The following is a 19,898-nucleotide window of genomic DNA, read 5'->3' on the forward strand; positions in this document are numbered from 1 at the left end:
AGCATTTCTTGAATGAATTGAAGTGGTCCATAATCTGTTTTTCCTTTAGAGTTACTTCTTATTAGATCTCCCCTACCCATTCTCTGAGTTTATTGGCATTAGCCTTCTTGAAATCCAGTGCTGTTGGTCACTTGGATGAGATGGCAGAAGGTGACACTATGTTCACTGCAGTGCTGATTTCTTGTAAAATGTCCGGTGTAGCAGCAGACTTTGAGTTGCATGTTACACTGCCCTCTACCTATGTGCAAAGCTGCGGTGCAGCTGAGGAACATTGTGACAATTACAGAGTGTATTAGGGCTTAAGATTTAGGCTGCTCTTCAGAATTTATCAGAGCGAATGAGAAGAAAAATATAACTCCAGAGAAACTTTCTGTAAGGTATTAATAACTTTCCTTGTAACGAATCTTAGTCAATGTGGACAGAGGATCTGTGCTAATGAAGTGTTTAGAACACAAATTCCTTGTGATAAGAAATACTCCAGACTAAGGTATGCAGGATGCTCACTCTATCTAGTTTAAAAAAAGTTTAGACAATTATGTGGTGATTTCATGTTGCAATGGACAGACAGTGAAACTTACATGTAATAGGGGAGAGGAGGAAAAAAGGCAATAAACTTTACCTTAAGCAGAAATGGCTGATCAGACCATACTGGACCTCTGCCTTTTAAGGACAGTGACAAAAAGCTCTTATAACTAATGCAAAAGCAGTAAAACTTCACGTGCTACTAAAACCCTCCAACATAATTTAATGTTGGTTGAGACCACTGTAGATAGATACATCATGGCTCCTCTCAGGTAAACTAGAGATGGTCAAGAAGTCAGACCAAGCTTGAAGTTTATATTAGAAAGCCTTCCGATTACACAATTATTTTTACTGACAAAATTACAATAAGAGTTCCTTTACTATCACTTCAAGTTAATTTGGGTTCTGTAAATAACGAAGATTAATTACCAGTAACCAGTCCCATCTGTAGTCAACTTTTATGACAGCCATAAACCAATAAAAATGCAGGCATCATGCAGTCAATGTGGTGGTCTAAGACAGAGCAGCAAGCCGTGCCTGTAGTCAGAGTAGTGGTGACGCTTTAGGGAAATGCAGGTTGTTGAATCACTGTTCCAAACTGCAGGGAACTGATGTGCAGGGTCCATACGCTATCTAGTGGCTCTGTCGATTATGACATTGCCCCTAAATTACTCTTCTTTCACCTGTGAATTGCAGGATTAAAAAATACTTTAGACAAAACTGGAATTTGTGAGTCTATAACCATTCCCTAATGAATCTAAGGCATTTTGATGTCCTAAGTGATATATGAAGAAAACCAAAAAGGTCATAAAGCTTGTGAGAACGTGCAGGCAAAACTCTTGGTGGAATGGGCTTCTAGGGGGTCAGTTCTGTCATTAACAGAACTATGACAAGCACTAGTCAAGCTGCTAAGATCTTTCTCTTTTCTGTACACACTTTGTTCTAGACTTATAACTAAAAAACCCAGTCAGTTTAGGAGTACTTAAAGAAAAAGTTTATGTATCTTCTTTGGTTGCTAGATTCTGCAATATTTTGTGAGGTAAAAGCAAATAATCCAAACATTTTAAACTGAGCACACAGTAGACAGTAATGCAAGGGTAGATGTGCTCTCTCCAATGGGGAATGCTAATCTTTATCCCTTGAGATCGTGGACTAGGAAGTCGTGAAGATCACACACAACAGCATTCTCCTGATCTTCTGTTTCTGCCAGGGATGTGATGGATCTTCAGCAAAACAAATAGCCCTTCTGTTTTGTTATTTACCTGTAAATGGAGATTGAACTGTCTTATGGAAGCTAGAACCGCTTTATAAATGAGTACTACTGTTGTAAAGGCCCTATTTTCTATATCTTATATATATAGAAAGATATATATAAGATATAGAAAATAGGGCCTTTACATGTTTATATATATATATATATATATATAAACATATAAATACAATATTTTCTGTTTCATTATATATATGAAACAGAAAATATTGTATTTATATGCCATATGCCTGTGCCAGCACATTTAGGGGTATTATCTGAGCTACAACTAGCACACAAATCAGTTATATTTGAGAAAAAAAGAAGTCTGATTCACCATCACTCTCAGCAATTTTGCACTTTCTACTTAATAACTGAGAAAGCTCCCTAGACAGCTCTTAAAACACTTATCTTTAATTGCACTAATTACATATCTGTATTTGTTTTAGGAGGCTGAGTAAAGACATGACAATGCAGGTTTCAGCTTGGGCAATTTTTCTTGAACTATTTTTATAGGAAAGGAGAAATTTTATTTTGTTCTTCATGCATATTAAAGGTGCCAATTTTGTTTTCCCCTTTTAGTAAATAATTTTTATATTTATACTTTTGAACCCTTAAAACAAATTTTAAATAGCTGGCAAATAATGTTCATATTACCAGCATTTATGATTTCCAATATGAAGCTTCTATGGCATATGTCTTTTGCCACATACAATAATAGCAGTTAATAAATATGCACATGAATACAACAGATGTATATAAATAAACTTACAGGTGGTTGCATAGGATGAGAAAACAGTTTGTAAGAGTCATGCCCTTTAATCTCAAATAAACCCAAAACTTAGAGCCTTAAGTATTGTGCAAATTTTGGCTGGCAAAGAATTCATTTGCTTCACAGTGGCTAGTATGGAGCTATGTTTTGGATTTGTGCTGAAAGTAGAGTTGGTAACACAGGGATTTTTCATTATTGATGAGCAGAGCTTACACAGAGTCTTTTTTTCTGCCTCTCATCCCACTGCACCAGTGAAAGGTGAACAAGGAGCTGAGAAAGGCCAGAGCCAAGATAGCTGACCCCAAATGACCAAAGGGATGTTCCTGAGCATATGGTGTCATGCTTAGCATCTAAAGCTAAGGGGGATGAAGAAAGAGAAGGGGGGGGGTCTATTTGGAGTGATGGCATTTGTCTTCCCAAACACTCATTATATGTGATGGAGCCTTGCTCTCCTGACACTCATCTGCCCATGGACAGGGGTGAAGGAATTCCCTATTTTGCTTTGCTTGCACTCAGGGCTTTTGCTTTAAACTATCTTCATTTCAACCCCCAAACTTACTCACTTTTGCCCTTCTGATTCTCTCTGCCATCTGACCAGGAGTAATAGGCGGCTCTGTGGTCCCTTGCTGCCAGCTGGGGTTAAACCACAAGAGCAATAAGCACATAAGAGTTGACAGGGCTACAGGCAACCTGCTTTAAGTGCTCAAGCTGAGCAGCTTAACCTCTTCTGCCCTTGTAGCCACAAGCATTTCCTACACTTTTTTCCAATTCAACATTTGCTCCAGATCATTCAGAGCCTCAGAAGAGATTAAAATAAAAAAAAACCACCAAAACCCCCCTGAAAAAAACCCTAACTGTAAGTGAAAGAATTTTCTTTTAAGATGACTGTAAGAGAGACAATCAACAAATGAGGTACATTCCTTACTAGCACTTCCAGCCTTGTATAACTATCAGCATGCACAAACCCCAGTTTAATTTTGTTGCTGGTACAACCAGCACAAACCTGGCCACAAAGGTTTCAAAATAAATAATTAGTACAAGAAAAAAAATCCAACACTCAGGCTTCATTGCACAAACATTTAAAGAGAGGAAATAATTTCTTTTACAACTGTGTTTCTCTTGTATAAGAATAATTTTGTATAGAAAATAGCTCTTTATACATTTTACAGAAATAGGCTAACATTTAGATTCTTTATTAATGAAAACTCATTGAATGCAATTTAGGATTTCAGTTATGTTTCAGCCACCAAACATCAATAACACAGCAATATATCACAGCTCTAATATCCTTAAATTGCTTGACATATCAAATATTGAGTCAAGACAGTGAAAACATTCCTAGAGCCATGATAATTTGAAAACACTCTAGTAGCTTGAAACTGTTAAATTATGAAATACTTCCTGAAAGTAATACCGTAATTTAAGTGTCAAGGAATATAAACTTAAACCTTAACAAGGCAGCATTACTTGCTCACTCCTGCTGGCTAATACTGTAAAACCCCAAATGAACAAAAGCTTTAATATTAAAACTGGTTTACTCTTAATGTGACCTTCAAAACAGTCCTGAAGGGCAGGACTCTATCCAGAAGCTGGACAAGCTGAGAAGTGGGCCCACAGGAATCTCATGAAGTTTAACAAGACCAAATACAAGTTGCTGCACCTGGATGGAGCAACCCTGCTATCAACACAGGCTGGGGGATGATCAAGAGCAGCCCCGAGGAGAAGGACTTGGGGGTGCTGCTAGGTGAGAGGCTGGACATGAGCTGGAAATGTGCTCTCACAGCCCAGAAAGCCAAAGGTGTCCAGGGCTGCAGCCAAAGCAGTGTGGCCACCAGGGCCAGGGAGGGGATTCTGTCCCTCTGCTCTGCTGTTCCCTCCTGGAACCCTGCATCCAGCTCTGGGGGCCCAGCACAGGAGAGACATGGACCTGTTGGAGACAGTCCAGAGGAGGCCAACAAGATGATCAGAGGGCTGGAGCACCTCTCCTGTGAGGAAATGCTGAGAGAATTGGAATTGTTCCACCTGGAAAAGAAAAGGCTTTGGGGTGACTTATTTGCAGCCATCGAGTAGATGAAGGGAGCCTACAAAAAAGATGGAGTGGGACTCTTTACAAAAAGAGTATGTAGTGACAGAGGCTAGGTTTAGATTAGATGTTAGGAAGAAATTATTTACTGTGTGGGTGGAAAGGCACTGGAACAGGCTGCACAGAGAAGTTGTAGATGCCCTAACCCTGCAGAGGGAACACCTGAGCAACGTGGTCTAGTGGAAATGTCTCCCTAATCATGTCAGGGCTTTTGGAACTGAATGATCTGTAAGGTCCCTTCCAACCGAGGCCATTCTGTGACTCAAAACCAGATAGCAGACACTATTATAGCAAATGTTATACAGCATTAACACAACATGTAATAAAAATACTTCAATTTTCTTAAAAAACCATGGAAGGTAGATTAAAAAAACCCAGTAAATTAAGATATAAAAAGTAAATTTGTAGAGGACAAAAAATTGAAAACCACATGTATATATGTTTATATGTAATGGTATGCTAGGAAGTACATATATTTAAAAATACTCAATTTATTCAAAGGCTTTTAAAGTTCATATGGTGTCATGTGGAACTCAAACATAACCCACACTCAAATGCTTTCCCTCTACAATTGCTGTTTCAAGCACCTGTACTTATCTACAGATTTTCTTGTAAATTAGAGAGAAGGTAAAGGCATTCCCCCTTGGAATATAACTATATGCAGTAATCATTTCTTGCTTTCTAGGTATAATTTTAAACAGAAGATGTAAGCAAATAAGAACTATAAAACCCAATGACTGAAAACCTGAAATTTAGGTGCTAATGACTCTATTTAGTATTCATACAAAGCTACGTGGGAGTTTGCCATTGCACCCTGTCTGAGTACTGCTGGCACTTCCATGCTTCATGATTCAAATGTGTATTATGTTTAGTCAAACATGGCTCTCACTCCAAGTTATCAAAACTCTTGACACATACAACTTTCAAATAAATTTAGGTGGAACTGGTACACCTCTGCTTCTCACAGCACAGAGGTTGATACAAGACAGTAATGAATCACATTATACTGGTTCACATTTTCATGTGGTTAGAAGGAGAAACAGATCCTTATTCCAGTGATTTTGCAAATTCTGCATAGTCAATGTATCCGTCATTGTTCTTGTCATCATCTCTCAAGACATCATCTATTAGACTAATCAGCTCTTCTTCCTTCATTGCTTGAGTATGTTCACCACCTTCCTACAAAAGCAAAACCACAGTGAACAGTTTAGCAGTCTTTCTCATCTAGTGGCACGTGTGACAGATTACTGACAACTGATTTTTTACAAAGGTGTTCATGTTTGGGGCCTAATTTGGTAATAAGTTTTATGTAATCATTTATAACAATGTAAGCAAATTTCATCAGATGGAAGCTTTGAAGTCAAAGTTCTTTGGATTCAGAACAAGCATTCTAGAGTCAACATTCTTGGTCAGAAGTTCCAAAAGCTGAATAGCACAATGTATAATGATGGACAATCATCTAATAAATGTATTCTTAATTAGGATGTTGATGTAGTATAGACACAGTAGTTTCTATATACTACAGAAATACCTTACACAGAAGTGAAAAAATTCAGCAGTGTAGCTTTAGTCAGTAAAATTCTTAGTAACACTCCTTATGGGAACACAAAGAGGTGCCTTTGAACAAGAAACAGTCACTCATATTCTGTTCTTGGCTCACTATTTTTTGCCACAGGTTATTAGCAGGAAGTACTATTCTGAATTGTAACTTCCAGAAGGTCAATACGAGATAATGTGTTTCTATTGTGTTCCTAATGACTGGAAAGAGAAATTCAGTTTAGGAAGAGACAGACCATAGCAGGTTCTTCTAGTACAAATTTTGTGCAAGAGGTTTTTTACAGTTTGTGTATACACAGCAGTAACAGTCTGAAGTTGGAAAGAGTGCTGTATCACAGCACTCACAGCTGTATCACATTTCTACAAATTCTCATGCCCCATTTTGGCTGATTTCCCTTTCTCCCATTCCTACCTGCCAAAGTAAGCCCTCTGAAAAATGATTTTCACTCTCGAGCCCTTCCTGATTCTAGAGTTTAAACTAAAATGGAAACTTCTGAAAAACAGCAATGAGACATGAAAAGCAGTGATAATGTACATTTATAAATTCAACCAGAACTATCAAAAGAAAAATAGTTTCATTTTAAGGAAAAACTGTAACCGCACTGAGGATGTGTCGTAACTACTCTGCTGCTTTTAAAGTCAGAACTGTTTCCAAGCACATATGCCCTTACAAAACTACACCAACCTCTTTGTGGACATGTGAGATAGCAGTAGCAAGTTCTAACCCATCTAGCAAATTATTGCCATCATAATCATGCATTTTGAAGTAATGGAGCTGCAACTCTTGTGGAGACATCTCAGATTCTGGTTTCTCAATAACACCTTCCAGGTGTTCCATGATGTGTCTAAGAAAAACAAAACCCACAACATTTCCATCAGTTAATATTTAATGCTCTGTTTACAGCAAATTTCATCTTTGATCAAAAATTGTACCTCTAAAAGCACTCTGGACAACTAAAAGCTACAGTTTGTTATCAAGGTAAAGGGAACACAAAGATTGCTTGTTAGAGGGGCTGTAGAGGCCTCTAAAACCTTAGATAACTATTTCTATTTCTTCTGGCCTACTTAACAAGCTATCAAAACAACTGAAGCAGAGCCCAAAATCTCTTTTTGGCTGTCTTCCAAAGCACAGGAACTGGAGGAAGATCTTCCCCAGTCAACCATGAAGTGTTCTAGGGAGTTTTATTTGCTGCTAGAACTGTTCTGCATTTATGAAGAAGCAAATGAGAAAATAAACTCTACCTGTTAGGAATATGATTTTGTCTAAAGTATGCTGATTTGGATAAGCAGGATTTCTGTAAGAAATATTTTATAGCATAAGTTGGGCTAAAGGCTCCAGAGAGAGCCTTTCTAGGTCTCATATCTCTACAAATTTATCAAGCATGTCTCATATCTGGCTTTAACTCACTATACAACATTCTGAGAAAACAGGGTGCTCTAGGCTTAAGTCCAACTCGCGTAACACTCTAGAGATAAGAAAATAATTAAGAAGTAAAGTTTACACTTTTAGAACATGGAACACGTACTCTTTATCTTGTACCAAATTCTTATCAAGGCGAATATTTGGATGTTGACTCTCTCCTACGTGTTCCTCAGCTAGGGCAGAGATGAAGAATGCAGCCAAAGCAAAGCAGAATAGCAAATGTGTTCTAAACATCCTTTGGGCCATTGTGATCTCCTACAAAAAGGAAAACATACCCCCCAAAAAAACCAGGTGAAAAATGTGATCTACTTTCAGCAGATGTAGTGCTAAACAACCCCATTAAGCTTCAGCATAGAAGAACTTGTTGCATTGGAAACTCTGGGCAAGGAGAGAACCAGAGAGTTCCAATTTGGAGTTTTTATGAGGGTCCCTATTTTACTAAATTATGCAGTAATTTTCAGATAATTATTCTCTTTTTTTTCCCCTCATAGCTATTTGCACACCTTAGCCATGCTTGGGTTTTCACATACCTTCCAGACAAACAAGCAACCATGCCCTCTGCCTCAGGCAGACCTACCCCACAGCTGTGGGAGCAAAGGTCGCTTACGGCACCGAAGCGGCTCCATATAATGAGCAGCTCTGGTAAGACTGGATTCCCTAAGGGGCACACAGCGGGGAAGCCGCCATGCAGCCGGGCATGGACGCACTTCACGGGCAAGTGACAGGGCACAGAGCTTCAGAGAGGCCGGGCGCGCTGCCGAGGGCAAACAAGGCGCGGGCTGGCGGCTTCCGCTCCTGTTCTTCTCCCGGCCCCAGCTGAAGCTACCCGCGGTTGCACCGGCACGGCGCTAGCAACCCGCCAGGCTTCCACCCCCGGCTGGATGCCCGAGAAAGCGCCCCCACTGCGGGATGGAAGTGGGCCCACGGCACCCCGCCCAGGCCCCAGCACCCCTACTCCGGCAGCGGCTCTCGGGGTGGGCGGAGAGGCCCCACCGCCGCCAGACTACGTACCCTCGGGCGGGTCTCCGCCGTGCTGCAGGCTCCGGGCTGGGCGCGGGCTGGACACCATTCCCGGGACACCATCCCGGGATCACCCCTGACCCGGTGCTACCCCGCCCCCTCCGCCGCCCATTGGCCGCTCCGCTCGGCCCCGCCCCGCCCCGCCTCGCGGGTGACGTCACCGTTCCCGGAGCTCCACGTGGAGCCCTCGCGGCGGCGCAGGTGCGGCGAGGCCGCGCCCACCGGGGGGCGTGGGGGGGCGGGGCGGGGCGCGCGCGCCCAGGTGGTTGATAAGCCGTCCATGAGGCCCCAGTGTGTCCTGTGGCTAGGGAGAGCAGTGCTGCTGTCCTGCGGTGCATTGGGAGGAGCGTTGCCAGCAGGTCGAGGAAGGTGGTCCTGCCCTTCTACTCAGCCCTGGTGAGGCCACGTCTGGAGTGCTGGGTCCAGTTCTGGGCTTCTCAGTACAAGAGAGTTGAGAACCTCCTGAGTGGGTCCAGTGGAGGGTAACAAAGATGATTAAGGGACTGGAACATCTCTCTTACCAGGAAAGGCTGAGGGAGCTGGGCCTGGTCAGCCTCAAGAAGAGACAACTGAGAAGGGAGCTCATCAATGTATACAAGTTTCTGTATATCTATATGTATAGTGTCTACAAGGGGGGGGGGGTGCCAAGAGGATGAAGTCAGGCAGTGATGCTGAGCAAAAGGACAAGAAGCAATAGGAAACTAATGCACAGAAAATTCTACCTGAACGTGATCAAGAACAATTTTGCTGTGAGTGTGACTGAGACTGAGCACAGAAGCAGATTGTCCAGAGACATTGTGGAGTCTCCATCAATGAAGGTATTCAGAAACTGCCTGGACACAATCCTGTGCCACGTGCTCTAGAATGACCTTCCTTGAGCTAGGGAGCTTGGATCAGATGACCCACTTGCAACCTGGCCCATTCTGGGCACTGTAGGGTGTTGACAACCACAGCCTTTGATGCAGAGAGCTCCTTCCTAGAGGACACATTGGAGGGATCCCACTAGTGATACCCTAGGCAAAACCTAGAAGGACTGCAATGGCAGAGCTGGTGGCACTGAGGGCCAGCACGTCTCCCACTCCTAGGGCAGTCCCCGGCTGCCCCAGTTCTGGGTGCTTCCTCCAGCCCGATCCATGAAGGACCGTCATGGTTCCTGTCCTGCTGCTCCAGTGGGGAACCGCTGTACCCTCTCCGCAGTACCCGCTGCTGACCGTGCTCTGTGCTTCCCCTCACACCACGGGTCCCGCTGTTTCCATACTCGACACCTACACACCACAGCTTCGGCCTCTTGGGGGTCACAGTCCTCGAACAAACCTGGGCCCCAGGGCGGATTTTGGCCCGTTCCTCACGCACCACCCCAGGGTCGCGTGCGGAAGCGGCTGCTGCAGGGGGCCGGTGGCCGTGGGGATCAACCGGCTGAGAGCCCTGGGCTTCGGGTGACTTCTGAGGGCGTCGGTGGGGGAACGGCACTCCCGGCCAGTCTCGCCCAGGAAGGGAACGAGGGGCCACACCCGCGGCGCCGGGACAGCGGCCGCTGGTGCAGGACGCGGCTCCGTGCCCGGGTGTCAGGCGAGAGGCGTCAGGGAGTGGCGGCCATGGCGGATGCGCTGTCCCCGACCGCAGCCCTCGGGCAGGACGTCCCGGCCGCCCCCGCCTCCCAGCACCTGGCGGATCCGCAGCCCCGGCCGCAGAGCTCGGGAGGCGCCGCCGGGGACTCCCCGCGGGCCGGGGCGGGGCGGGTCTCTCCCGGCGCTAAGATGGCGGCCAAGGCCTCGCACTCGCACGTGAAGCTGGAGGCGGAGATCGAGCGGTGCCGGGCGGAGGGGCACTGGGGGCGGCTCCGCCACCTCGCACAGCAGCTGCTGCCGCCGCGGCCCCCGCGAAAGGCGAAGGCGGCGAGGGGCGCGCAGGACGCGGGTAAGCGGCGGTGGCAGGGGGCGGGCGGGGCGGCCGCCGGTACCGACCCGTCCGGGCGTGGGGCGGCGGCGGGGCCGGCTGCTCGCTCCCTGCCGCCGCCCGGTCTCGGCAGCCCCGCGCCGGTGGGCTGGCGTGGGCGGGGGCTGCGGCCGCCCCGGCTTGCGGGGCGTCGTTTGCCGTCCCGTGCCTGCGTCCCGGCTCCGCAGCGCTCGGGAAGGAGGGATGCCTGGAGAGGCGGCGGTAGCTCAGAAAGCGGCGCTCAGGAGGATCACGCTGCGCTTCCTTTTCGTGTCAGCGCAGCCGAGCCCGCCGGGAAGCGAGGGGCGGCTGCCGAGCGCTCGGGATGCCGCCCCTGCCGCGGTCAGCGCCGGGCGCAGGTGGCGGCTGCCCGGTTCCGAGCCCGCCCTGGGTGCCGCCGGCCCGTTTGGGCTGCGGCCGGGCCGCCCCCGTTTGGAAAGGTCTCTTCAGCTTCTCGATACGTGCCATGCTGCTTCCCTCCTGCCCCCTGCTTAGTGATGTTCTTGGGTGGGTGCCCTTGTGTTCTCTCTCCCCGTTTCCGAGGGGCACTGCATTACTGAAAGGCTTTTACATGTAAAACAGATTTCCTAAATAGCAAGTATATTAGTTTTGGTTGTTTGGTTTTTTTTTGCCTGTTACAACACACTGATTTGGTGCCTTTTTTTTTTTTTTTTAATGAAATCTTTTGTAACGAGGGAGGCAGCATAACTCAATCTGAGGTCAGCAAGTAAGTTGTGAACAGGACCTGATCCAACCCGCAATAGTGGTACAAAGGTTTCTGCCACTGAAGTCAGAAGAGCTACTTCTGGGAGTAAACCCCCTTCTTTAGGGGATTGTGACCAGAATATAGCCCTAGCGTTAAAGCTTTTTGGGGTGCCTTAAACTTCCAAGTGGCAACCATGATGGGGGAGATGCTGGTAGTTTAATACATGGGTTTTTTTGAGGCTTTCCTAGTGTTTACATGGTGCAGATTGAATCCTGTGCTGACAATCATACGGTCAACCTTTGAACTTTAGTCCGGTTTCAGCTGTGTTTTCCCAGGTGCAGAGATCACTATAAACTTTGGGGGCATTAGTAGTTGAAGAGTTCGCAGTAGTTTCTTCCCTTGTAATTAAGAGGTATAACAACAGTATGATTGCTGTAAAAACATGATTTGTTAATTTGCTGCCATGTCATCATAACTTGCTAGTTACGAAAGAGTAATGCTTTGTTACTGCTACAGAACTTCTTTCAGCAGGTTTTGTGCTTCTAGAAATGATTGTGTGTTTGGATGGGATTTAACAGTAGTATTTGCTTTGTGAGGTTGTGTATATTTATTTCTTAATGATCTATGATCTTAACTAATTCCTTAAGTTTGATTAAGAGATTATTGGCTACCTGAAAGCACTTTAGTGTGTAGAAATGATGGCATACAAGTTTTGGGGGAAACATACTTGAACACTTACATTTCCCATTTTATGTATCTGTACTTGTTTAGTTGCAGACCTGTAAATGAGCAGGAAGAGCTATGGTTATAATTTGATATGTAGCTGAATACTTAGGCCACAACAACAAAAAATCTAAACCACCACACAGTTATTATATGCTATATGTGGTGGTGTATAGCTGGAAAGTGGGCATAAGGTGTCTCCTGGACTGAAAATCCAAAAATAGATACACTACTGTGTTCCACTCATTCTCAAATTTCAGACTTTGAAACATGGAATATATATGAAATGTAGGGCTGGGTTTTTTGGTATTCAAAGATTTCCTTACCTGGCTTGACCCACTAGTCTGCTGATGGAGGTACTGTTGTTATGAATGAAGGAACTGCAGAAATGGGCCTGTCGTGTAAAAACTCTTGGGTACTCTGGCAGATTAAACTTTTTTTTCAGCACGATTGCCTTATTGCATGATGCTTCATGCTGTATCCATTGCTGCTACCTGTGTTTAAGTGTCTCTTCTGTAGAGCTGTGAACAGGGATGGATTTTAATGTAGAAAGAGTTTTATGTGGCATGTTAATTACAGCAGAGGATCCATACTTGTGTATCTTTAGTAATAGATGTGTAAAATCTGTATAATTTATCTTTTAAATTTTTTTTCTGTATACTTTCAGAAAAATTGTTAAAAGTTTTTGATGCAGTTACTGCTATCACTTCTCTGTAGTCTAAAGCATTCATATCATGCTGCCTTTGTAAATAAAAATCATCCACTGAAATGTTTGCAAAGTTTGTTCTTACACTTTTGAAAGTGAGTTTTGTGATAAAAATTCTTAACTGTTATATTAGTGTCAATGTAAGAAGGAATGGTGCTGCCAAAATTAAAGGATTAAGGAGGGAAAATCTTCAAGTTACAACAAAGTGTTGTTTCATTTTTCCATACAAAACATACTGTTTCCACTAGATAAAAGTTAATGGAACTTTTTTTTTGTCTCTAAGTTCTTCCTCATCCCCTCATTTGAGTTTGTCTGTCTCAAAGGTGTGTTGTTTTGTTTTTGTAATTCTGTTTATCATCAGTATGGCAATAAGCAATGTTTCTTGTTGGTTGGTGTGTGCTTTCAGAGGACCATGGGAGTTTGCTGCTTGCAGAGGCTCTGCTGGAGGAATGTTTGAAGGAAAATTTTGCCAAACTGAAGGACTCCATTCCACTATCAGAGAAGAGTGAGCCCAGACTGAGTGAAGCTAAACAGTATCTGACCAATATCTTAAGCAGAGGGAAACTAAGGGTAAGTGGGCTCTATCATCATAATTCCTGCCAACTGGTACTTCTTTCATATGATTATTAGTCTGATACAAGGTGTGGGTGTTGCCTGCTCATGTCCATGGATATACAGTGCTGTATTGTAGGTGATACTAAGAGACTGGTAATTCCCCTAGCCAGGGTTTTATGTTGTGAGACTTGCTTTTTCATATGCAAAGAAATTATGTGCTACAAGGACATATCCTGGTTTTGTTTTTTTTTTAATTGGAAAGAAGCAAGATAAATACTTAGAATTGCTCTCGGGTGGTCGGGTGTGGGCACATACCAGTGCTGTCAGCCCAGTGCAGCGGAGTGACCTCCTGCTGCTCCAGATCTGAGGGAATTTTGCACAACTGGTAGCTTCTGATTGGAGAAAAATGTGCCACAAGCTGCTTTCAGGAACTTAGGGATGTGTTGGGAGGACTGCAGCCTTGCACTGCCTTTGGTGTCTATTAGAGAAGTAATGCTCTTATTTTGTTTTGTGATCTGGGTGTGTGGCCAGTAGCTTCTTGTCGACTCCGTTGCAGAGCTTCAGGTGGGTTTTAATACTCTGCTTTGATGGCTGCTGCTGCATGGGTGTCCTTTGACACACAGTTGCATAGCTGTATTTAGATGTAAATGAATTAAAACAGTCTGCTCTAGACTCCTATTACTTTTGTCCCTGAAATTGCCAGGCTAGTTTAGTTAGGTCAGAAAAGTATATTATACTTTCACCATGTTAATTTCCAATTAGCAAGGTCAGCCTATTTAGAGCATAAAATGGAGAGAGTTAGGAAGGGGGGGAAGGGAAATCTGTCCAACCCTCTTTATAGTTTAACCCCATTAACAGTCAGAACTACTGAATTCTTCCAGTTCCTTGTGTTTAGTTTGGCTGCATGAATTGGCATTACTGTTTCTTAGCTAATGATGTCTTAGCTACTGATGCAGTATTAGCCTTGTGTTGATTGCATGTATCAAAAAAATGGGTATGAAGGCTTAGGAACGTTTTCATGCTTTCCAGAGGGTCTGAACAGATGTGTTTTACTGAGGCTCTGTTACATTTGTTTTCAATCCTTAAACAAAATGAATCTTAGAAATAGCAGGTGTGCCTTCTGTTTTTTCCACTGTTTATGAAAATTCTTTGACAACTAAAGAAAATTTGAGACTTTTCTCACTCTTTAATTAAATATACAGAGGAGAGGGGAGCACTTGGCTAAAAAATGATGTTTACTGTCTAGTTTAAATGCAGATGTTTTTCTTTGTGTGTATAGGTAATTCTGACAGTGCTGACATTTTATGTGCTCTTTGTGGCTGGTGAATCGATAGAGCAGGTCAGCTGAGACCAAAGAGTTGGCTTACAAACTGTATTTCACAACTGAGCTCCAAAGTGGTTGCCTGACCTTCACTGGCTACTGCTCTCATGAGGTTAGCCTTTGCAGCTGTGAGAGGAAGGCATTCTGAACCTGCCTAATTTGCTGTGGAGTACTTAACTCTTCCTGACTGATGTTTCACCCTGTGAACACTTTTACTCTTTCTGTTCCATTTCAGCCGAAGTATATGACAGAAGCTATGCTGATCCTAGGAAAGCTTCATTATGTGGAGGGATGCTACAGAGATGCCATCAGCATGTATGCAAAAGCAGGAATTGATGACCTTTCAACCAAAGAGGAACCTCTGTACATGCTGCGTTTGATCACTGAAGCCTTTGTTATTAAAGGTAAATGACCATGTATGTATATTTAATATAATATATAATGGTTTTAGGTTGAAGCTATTTCTCCAAATGGTTTGGCTGGAGCAGGATTAGGCAAAGATGTGTGCTGTAGAAGGTCCTACATGGTATGGTCTGTGTAGTTTCAAACTTGAAGGCATTATGGAGTCTTAGTCCATGGTTTTTAAACTTGGCTGGCTTGTAAAGAAAAGCTTGAAATTGGAAATCTTGTGGTAACTCTTGGCTGTAAGTCAGCGACATGCTTGAGCTTGTGTGTCCATTTTGGGAAAATCTAAATCAAGAATCAAGCTCTTGGCTGAATTGGGGCCTATGCTTTGGGTTAGGAAGAGTTCATCTACTTGTACATTTCTGTGATTTCTGTGAATTAAACAACGATGATGTCTCCAAGTTTTAAACTTTGGACTAACAGAATATGTGCTTTCAGAGCAGATAGTATATTTTTGCAATGCATGTCACACAGTATCAGATCTTATGTACAAACAGGAATCTCTCCTCCCCCTTGTAACTCTGTTGACATTGCACTGTTTGAGAGATTCTAATAAAAACTACCTCTGTGGGTAGTGAAATTGCATTTCCTTTTTGAGTGGGGGAAAGACCCTTGTCAGTTTTTGACTTGGGGGGAGAAAAAGATCGGTAATCTTCTCCTTCATTTGCTTTCAGTTCCTTTATAAATGTTGCTCAAGTACTGCTACCTATCTACTGCTTTCTACTCTTTTCAGCATGTCCACCAGCTAATTAGGTGAATGAGAGCTCTGATGATCAGATACCTTCAACTGGTATGTAAAAGAGTGAAACCAAATCAACCCAAAATACTGTTTGACTGGGCTGCTAGTATTACTGATAATTTAAGTCATTCTGCTTTTTTTGAAACCCTGTTTGTGCTGCTTTGCTTGCTATGAGTTTTGTTTCCTGTGGTACTGATTGAATCTGCTTCATTAATGAGCTTTTGTGGAGCAGGACTAATTTACTTGTGCCTCACGCTGACACTTGCATGGCGCAGAGGAGCAGGTAGTTGCCAGTGCATTCTCAGCAAGTGTATTTGAGAGCAACTCCTGGTGCACCCCAGAATCTGAAGGAGATGCACTGTCCTTATTAGGAACCAGATATTACCCTTGGTGAGGTGTGAGTGTAATGATAATGTGTGTGTGGAAACTGATGGAGTAACCCTGTTGTTATAAGACCCCTTGTATTGTGTTGACTACTAACTTATATATGGAGATGTTGGAGGTGTTTGCCTCAGAGCATCAGGCAATGTTTCTGGTTTCTTTCCCCATGTGGTTTAACATGGAATGTGAATGCTGTGTTACCCTGTAAACCATATGGAGTCTCTGCTGTTGCAGAGAAACCTCTGTGCTATGTTTCTGCAGTTTTTATACTCCATGATGATTATTTTCATATCAGCTAAGATATCAAGAGTGTAGTAAATCATTCAGTGTTCTACCAAAGTTGCTGGCAGAAAGAAGTCCAGCAGGGTGGAGCTTGTCCAGCTGAGTTTGGAGAGGGCACTTGCTGCTAGGATCACTGTTCCCTCATGTCGTGTTCCCTCAGCCACTCTTACGTTAGCACTTTATGCAGGTAGCTATGGCAATAGCAGTGGCAAGCAGCCTGTGTGCAGGCTGCTTCTGCAGGGCAAGTAACAATATGGAGTTGAATTATTTAAGATTCATTGATACTTTATGCCATATATTTTTCTAATTCCCCTTTTTAATTTGGTATCTCTCCAGAAATTCTGTTCATTCATATTATATTACTGCCTTTGGTTGAACTATTGGTTGTTTATGCAATCTGAAGCCTTCTTTAAAGATGCTCTTGAATGTTGCTTGTAGTAGAATTTTGCCGGGACCTTTTAGGCAAATATCCAGGAAAGCCACAGTCCTGTCTATTTCAGGACAGAAGTTATGTTCCCGAGTCAATTTCTTGTTCACATTTTCAGAAGTGGGAGAAAGCCGTTGGTTTCATAGAATATCCCCGTTCATCCAGCATTAGTTAAAAGCAGCAGAACTTTGTATCACCTCGTAGTGTGAAATTGAAACTGCCTCAGTTTTGTGTAGGTAATACTGCTGAGTAATGCCTGTATGTAGAATGGCAGCATAGGTTCTCAAGCACTCAGGATTAGGCTGGAAAGGTCATGGGACAAAGAACAGTCAGATAAAAGGCTTATTTTTTTAATGTTGACACCTATCCTTTTAATATTGGAAATTAACAAAAATGTAACAAGAAACGTGGGATATGTGGGAGGAGTTGCACAGATAAAACCAGTTGTAGAAATTCAGCAAAACCAAGTTTCCTTCCTTAGAGCACCTTTTACCTCTGCAACACTGAAGGTGAATGTTGAACTAAGTCTCTGAAGGTCCACGGCATGTAGTTGTTCATATTATGATAAGAAGCAGTATGGATTTGTACCCTTATGTTTGAATTGAAGAAGTTGAGCAGGGAAAAAATTTCTTGCTTGTCTTCTCACCGAACTTCCACACAAGGTGAGTTTCAAGAAGTAAACTTTGAAGTCTTTTATCAGTATGAGGGCTTGTGCAATTGACAAGTCACAGGAGAAATGGCAGAGAGCAGGATCCTCCGGTGTCTCATCTGACTGCTGCTTCCTGTTCTGTTTCTAAATCCCTGCATTGTGAGGAGACAAGTTTTGTGGGCGTTGTGAGTGGAGCACTGATGATTGTTTGATTTTTCATTATGACTAATTTTAACCTCTCTGGTTAGTTAATAGGTGGTTGGTTTGTACTTGTCTCCTTCCTCCCCATCCTCCATGAAGTTAATCCCTCCTTAAAATTTTACTTCTGCTCAGTTCATATTACTGCTGGTAATCTCTGATGCAAGCCAGCTCTGTGTTGCATAAAACAGTATTGAGTAAGCAAACTTTGCTTCTAATTCAGTTGGGACACACTCTGGCTTTGTTACCTGGTGGTGTCCATTTGAAACAGCAAGCAAAAAAGACTTCAGAACAAACTGTATAGCTGCTAGAGCTCACTGGTTTCCCTCTGTTTGTGCTTGGTGCAGAAACTCTGCACATATCCCTCTTTGAAAGGAGTAAATCTTCCTGGTGCTAGGTTAGGCTACTATCTAACCCTTACAAAGCACTGTGTAGCTCTAGCCAGGGCTTCAGCACACCTGAGCTCCAAGAAAGAGACTTCTGTGATGTGGCAATGTTTACTGTGCTGCTGAGAGAGGACGAGAACTGCTTTAACTGAGGCAGGCTGTTGCCAGCCTGGGTGGTGGAGAGTCAGACAGCGCTCATGTGTTCTGTGGGTCCTGTCTTTGTAATGACTGAGAGGGGTTTTAGCTTGTGGTCAGGGATGTGTCAGAGCTGCTGCAGTTAGCCCTGTGCTGAGGGGCTCCCTGTGTCTGTCAGGCCAAGCACTGGACTTCTTCCACCTCGAGTGGGTAGCCTGGAGATAGCTGCCTGTCTATAGTTGTGCAGCAATGCCATAGGATTGCACATGGTATCTAGTTTCTAAATGGATTTCTAGGGAGTTAAAGCTTTAAAAGTCCTGCTGCTTGCTTTTCTCCTTTTCTCCCAGTCCATCTGTAATTTTTGTAATTTAGTCATTTTTTGTGTTATTATTGGCCATTTGGTAGCTCAGGGTGGGTTTAATTTGTGTGGCTTCAGTCTGAACTCTCTGTAGAGTCAGAAGTTGGCTGTTCTGGGGTGATTCATCACCTCTTCAAATGGCATCTGACACAGTTGATGTGAATGGTGGTATACATAGAGCCTCTGGTGACTGTGAGAGAGGACTGCAGACTAAATTGAGATTTATTGCTTGTAATTTTGTTTCTAAGTGGTTTTGTTCTTTAGTTTTTTGGGGTTTTTTTTTAGCTTTAGAAAAGACATCCATTTTATCGAAAGGCTGCAATGTGAGCTTGGTCTTTTGAGAGCTCCGGAAAGGTGTGGAAGAAAACAAGGTGATAATGTGCCTGTAAGAAGCCTTGGTCATAGCCTGCATTTTATTGTAACAAATCCAACCACAAGTCATATCTACAAGGAAATTAGACTGTTAGTTTTTCAGAGCTATCTATATTTTATTCTTGGACCCATTTTAGTCATCTAAACATGCTTAAGATCTGTGGTGTGACACATTTGAAAAAACAAAGATAAAATCTTGAAACAAACATTGCTGGATTGAGCCACTGAGCTTTAGAGCTCTGCTAAGATCTGTGAGTGGTAGTTTTCAAAGTAAAACCTTGAAGCTACCACACAGGGGTTTTTCCTGAGTTTGATAATGACAAAAAGACTGGAACCTGCTTCCAGCATACTGAGTTCAGCACATCTTGTTTTGGATTATTTTGTTTTTGTTCAGTCTTAGAACAAATTACTGAACTTATGTGTGTTCCTGTTTCTCTTGTGGTTGTATCTTCTAAAAATTCAGTGATAGTGAGGTCTGTATACTTTGAACTATATTGTTCTGCTTTCTGCCCATGTGAAATGATTGTCTTGGGTTTCCAATACTGGAAGTGGCTGTTTGGAGATTTTGGTGGTGTTCTGAAAGGAGAATGGTGATATCACACAGAGATAAACAGAAAACCTGACCTTTTACTCAGCAGGTTTGAAAACTATTTGCTTGGTTTTAATCATGGTTTTGAATTGACCAAGTGGAGCCTCAAAGTTTGAATAAACTGGTTTAAACTTCTTAGTGGTTCTTCTCTTAATTACTTTTTTATTTTGTTGGCTTGTACTACTGTTAAAAACAGTAAGTTTGCATACAGTAAATGAGAGCTTGGTATTAAAAGTTGTTCATTCTAGCTAATCAGAGCATGTATCACACACTTGTTTATATGCTTAATTGGAGTCTTTAATTTTGACATTTGCTTGTGTGTCATCCATTTTTCTAGTATGGTTTTCTACATGATGAATAATTTCGTAGGTGAGATTTGTATTGAGTTGCTAATTTTCAGTTTGA

General features: G+C 43.0%; 2 protein-coding genes across 3 annotated transcripts in view; one reads left to right on the plus strand and one right to left on the minus strand.

The window, feature by feature from the left end:
• Nucleotides 1-3,606: 3,606 nt before the first annotated feature.
• Nucleotides 3,607-8,758, minus strand: MCFD2 (multiple coagulation factor deficiency 2, ER cargo receptor complex subunit). 2 transcript variants are annotated; one of them, XM_009091323.4, is made up of 4 exons: nucleotides 8,618-8,758; nucleotides 7,710-7,861; nucleotides 6,869-7,028; nucleotides 3,607-5,805 (listed from the first exon to the last, which is right to left on the minus strand). In XM_009091323.4, the coding sequence occupies exons 1-4, from the start codon at nucleotides 8,687-8,689 to the stop codon at nucleotides 5,674-5,676; spliced, it is 516 nt and encodes a 171-aa protein (XP_009089571.2). In that variant the 5' UTR covers nucleotides 8,690-8,758; the 3' UTR covers nucleotides 3,607-5,673. The 2 variants fall into 2 exon arrangements, with proteins under 2 accessions (XP_009089571.2, XP_018770882.2); XM_018915337.3 differs by lacking the exon at nucleotides 7,710-7,861 and having other exon boundaries at nucleotides 8,618-8,738.
• Nucleotides 8,759-10,368: 1,610 nt separating this feature from the next.
• Nucleotides 10,369-19,898, plus strand: part of TTC7A (tetratricopeptide repeat domain 7A) — a 173,107-nt gene continuing 163,577 nt past the window's right edge. The window contains exons 1-3 of the mRNA XM_030235497.2: nucleotides 10,369-10,543; nucleotides 13,103-13,266; nucleotides 14,808-14,976. Coding sequence (XP_030091357.1) covers nucleotides 10,384-10,543; nucleotides 13,103-13,266; nucleotides 14,808-14,976 — 493 coding nt within the window. The 5' untranslated portion in view covers nucleotides 10,369-10,383. The remainder of the gene's footprint in view (nucleotides 10,544-13,102; nucleotides 13,267-14,807; nucleotides 14,977-19,898) is intronic.

This window comes from Serinus canaria, chromosome 3 (assembly GCF_022539315.1).
Source record: "Serinus canaria isolate serCan28SL12 chromosome 3, serCan2020, whole genome shotgun sequence".
Taxonomy (NCBI): domain Eukaryota; kingdom Metazoa; phylum Chordata; class Aves; order Passeriformes; family Fringillidae; genus Serinus; species Serinus canaria.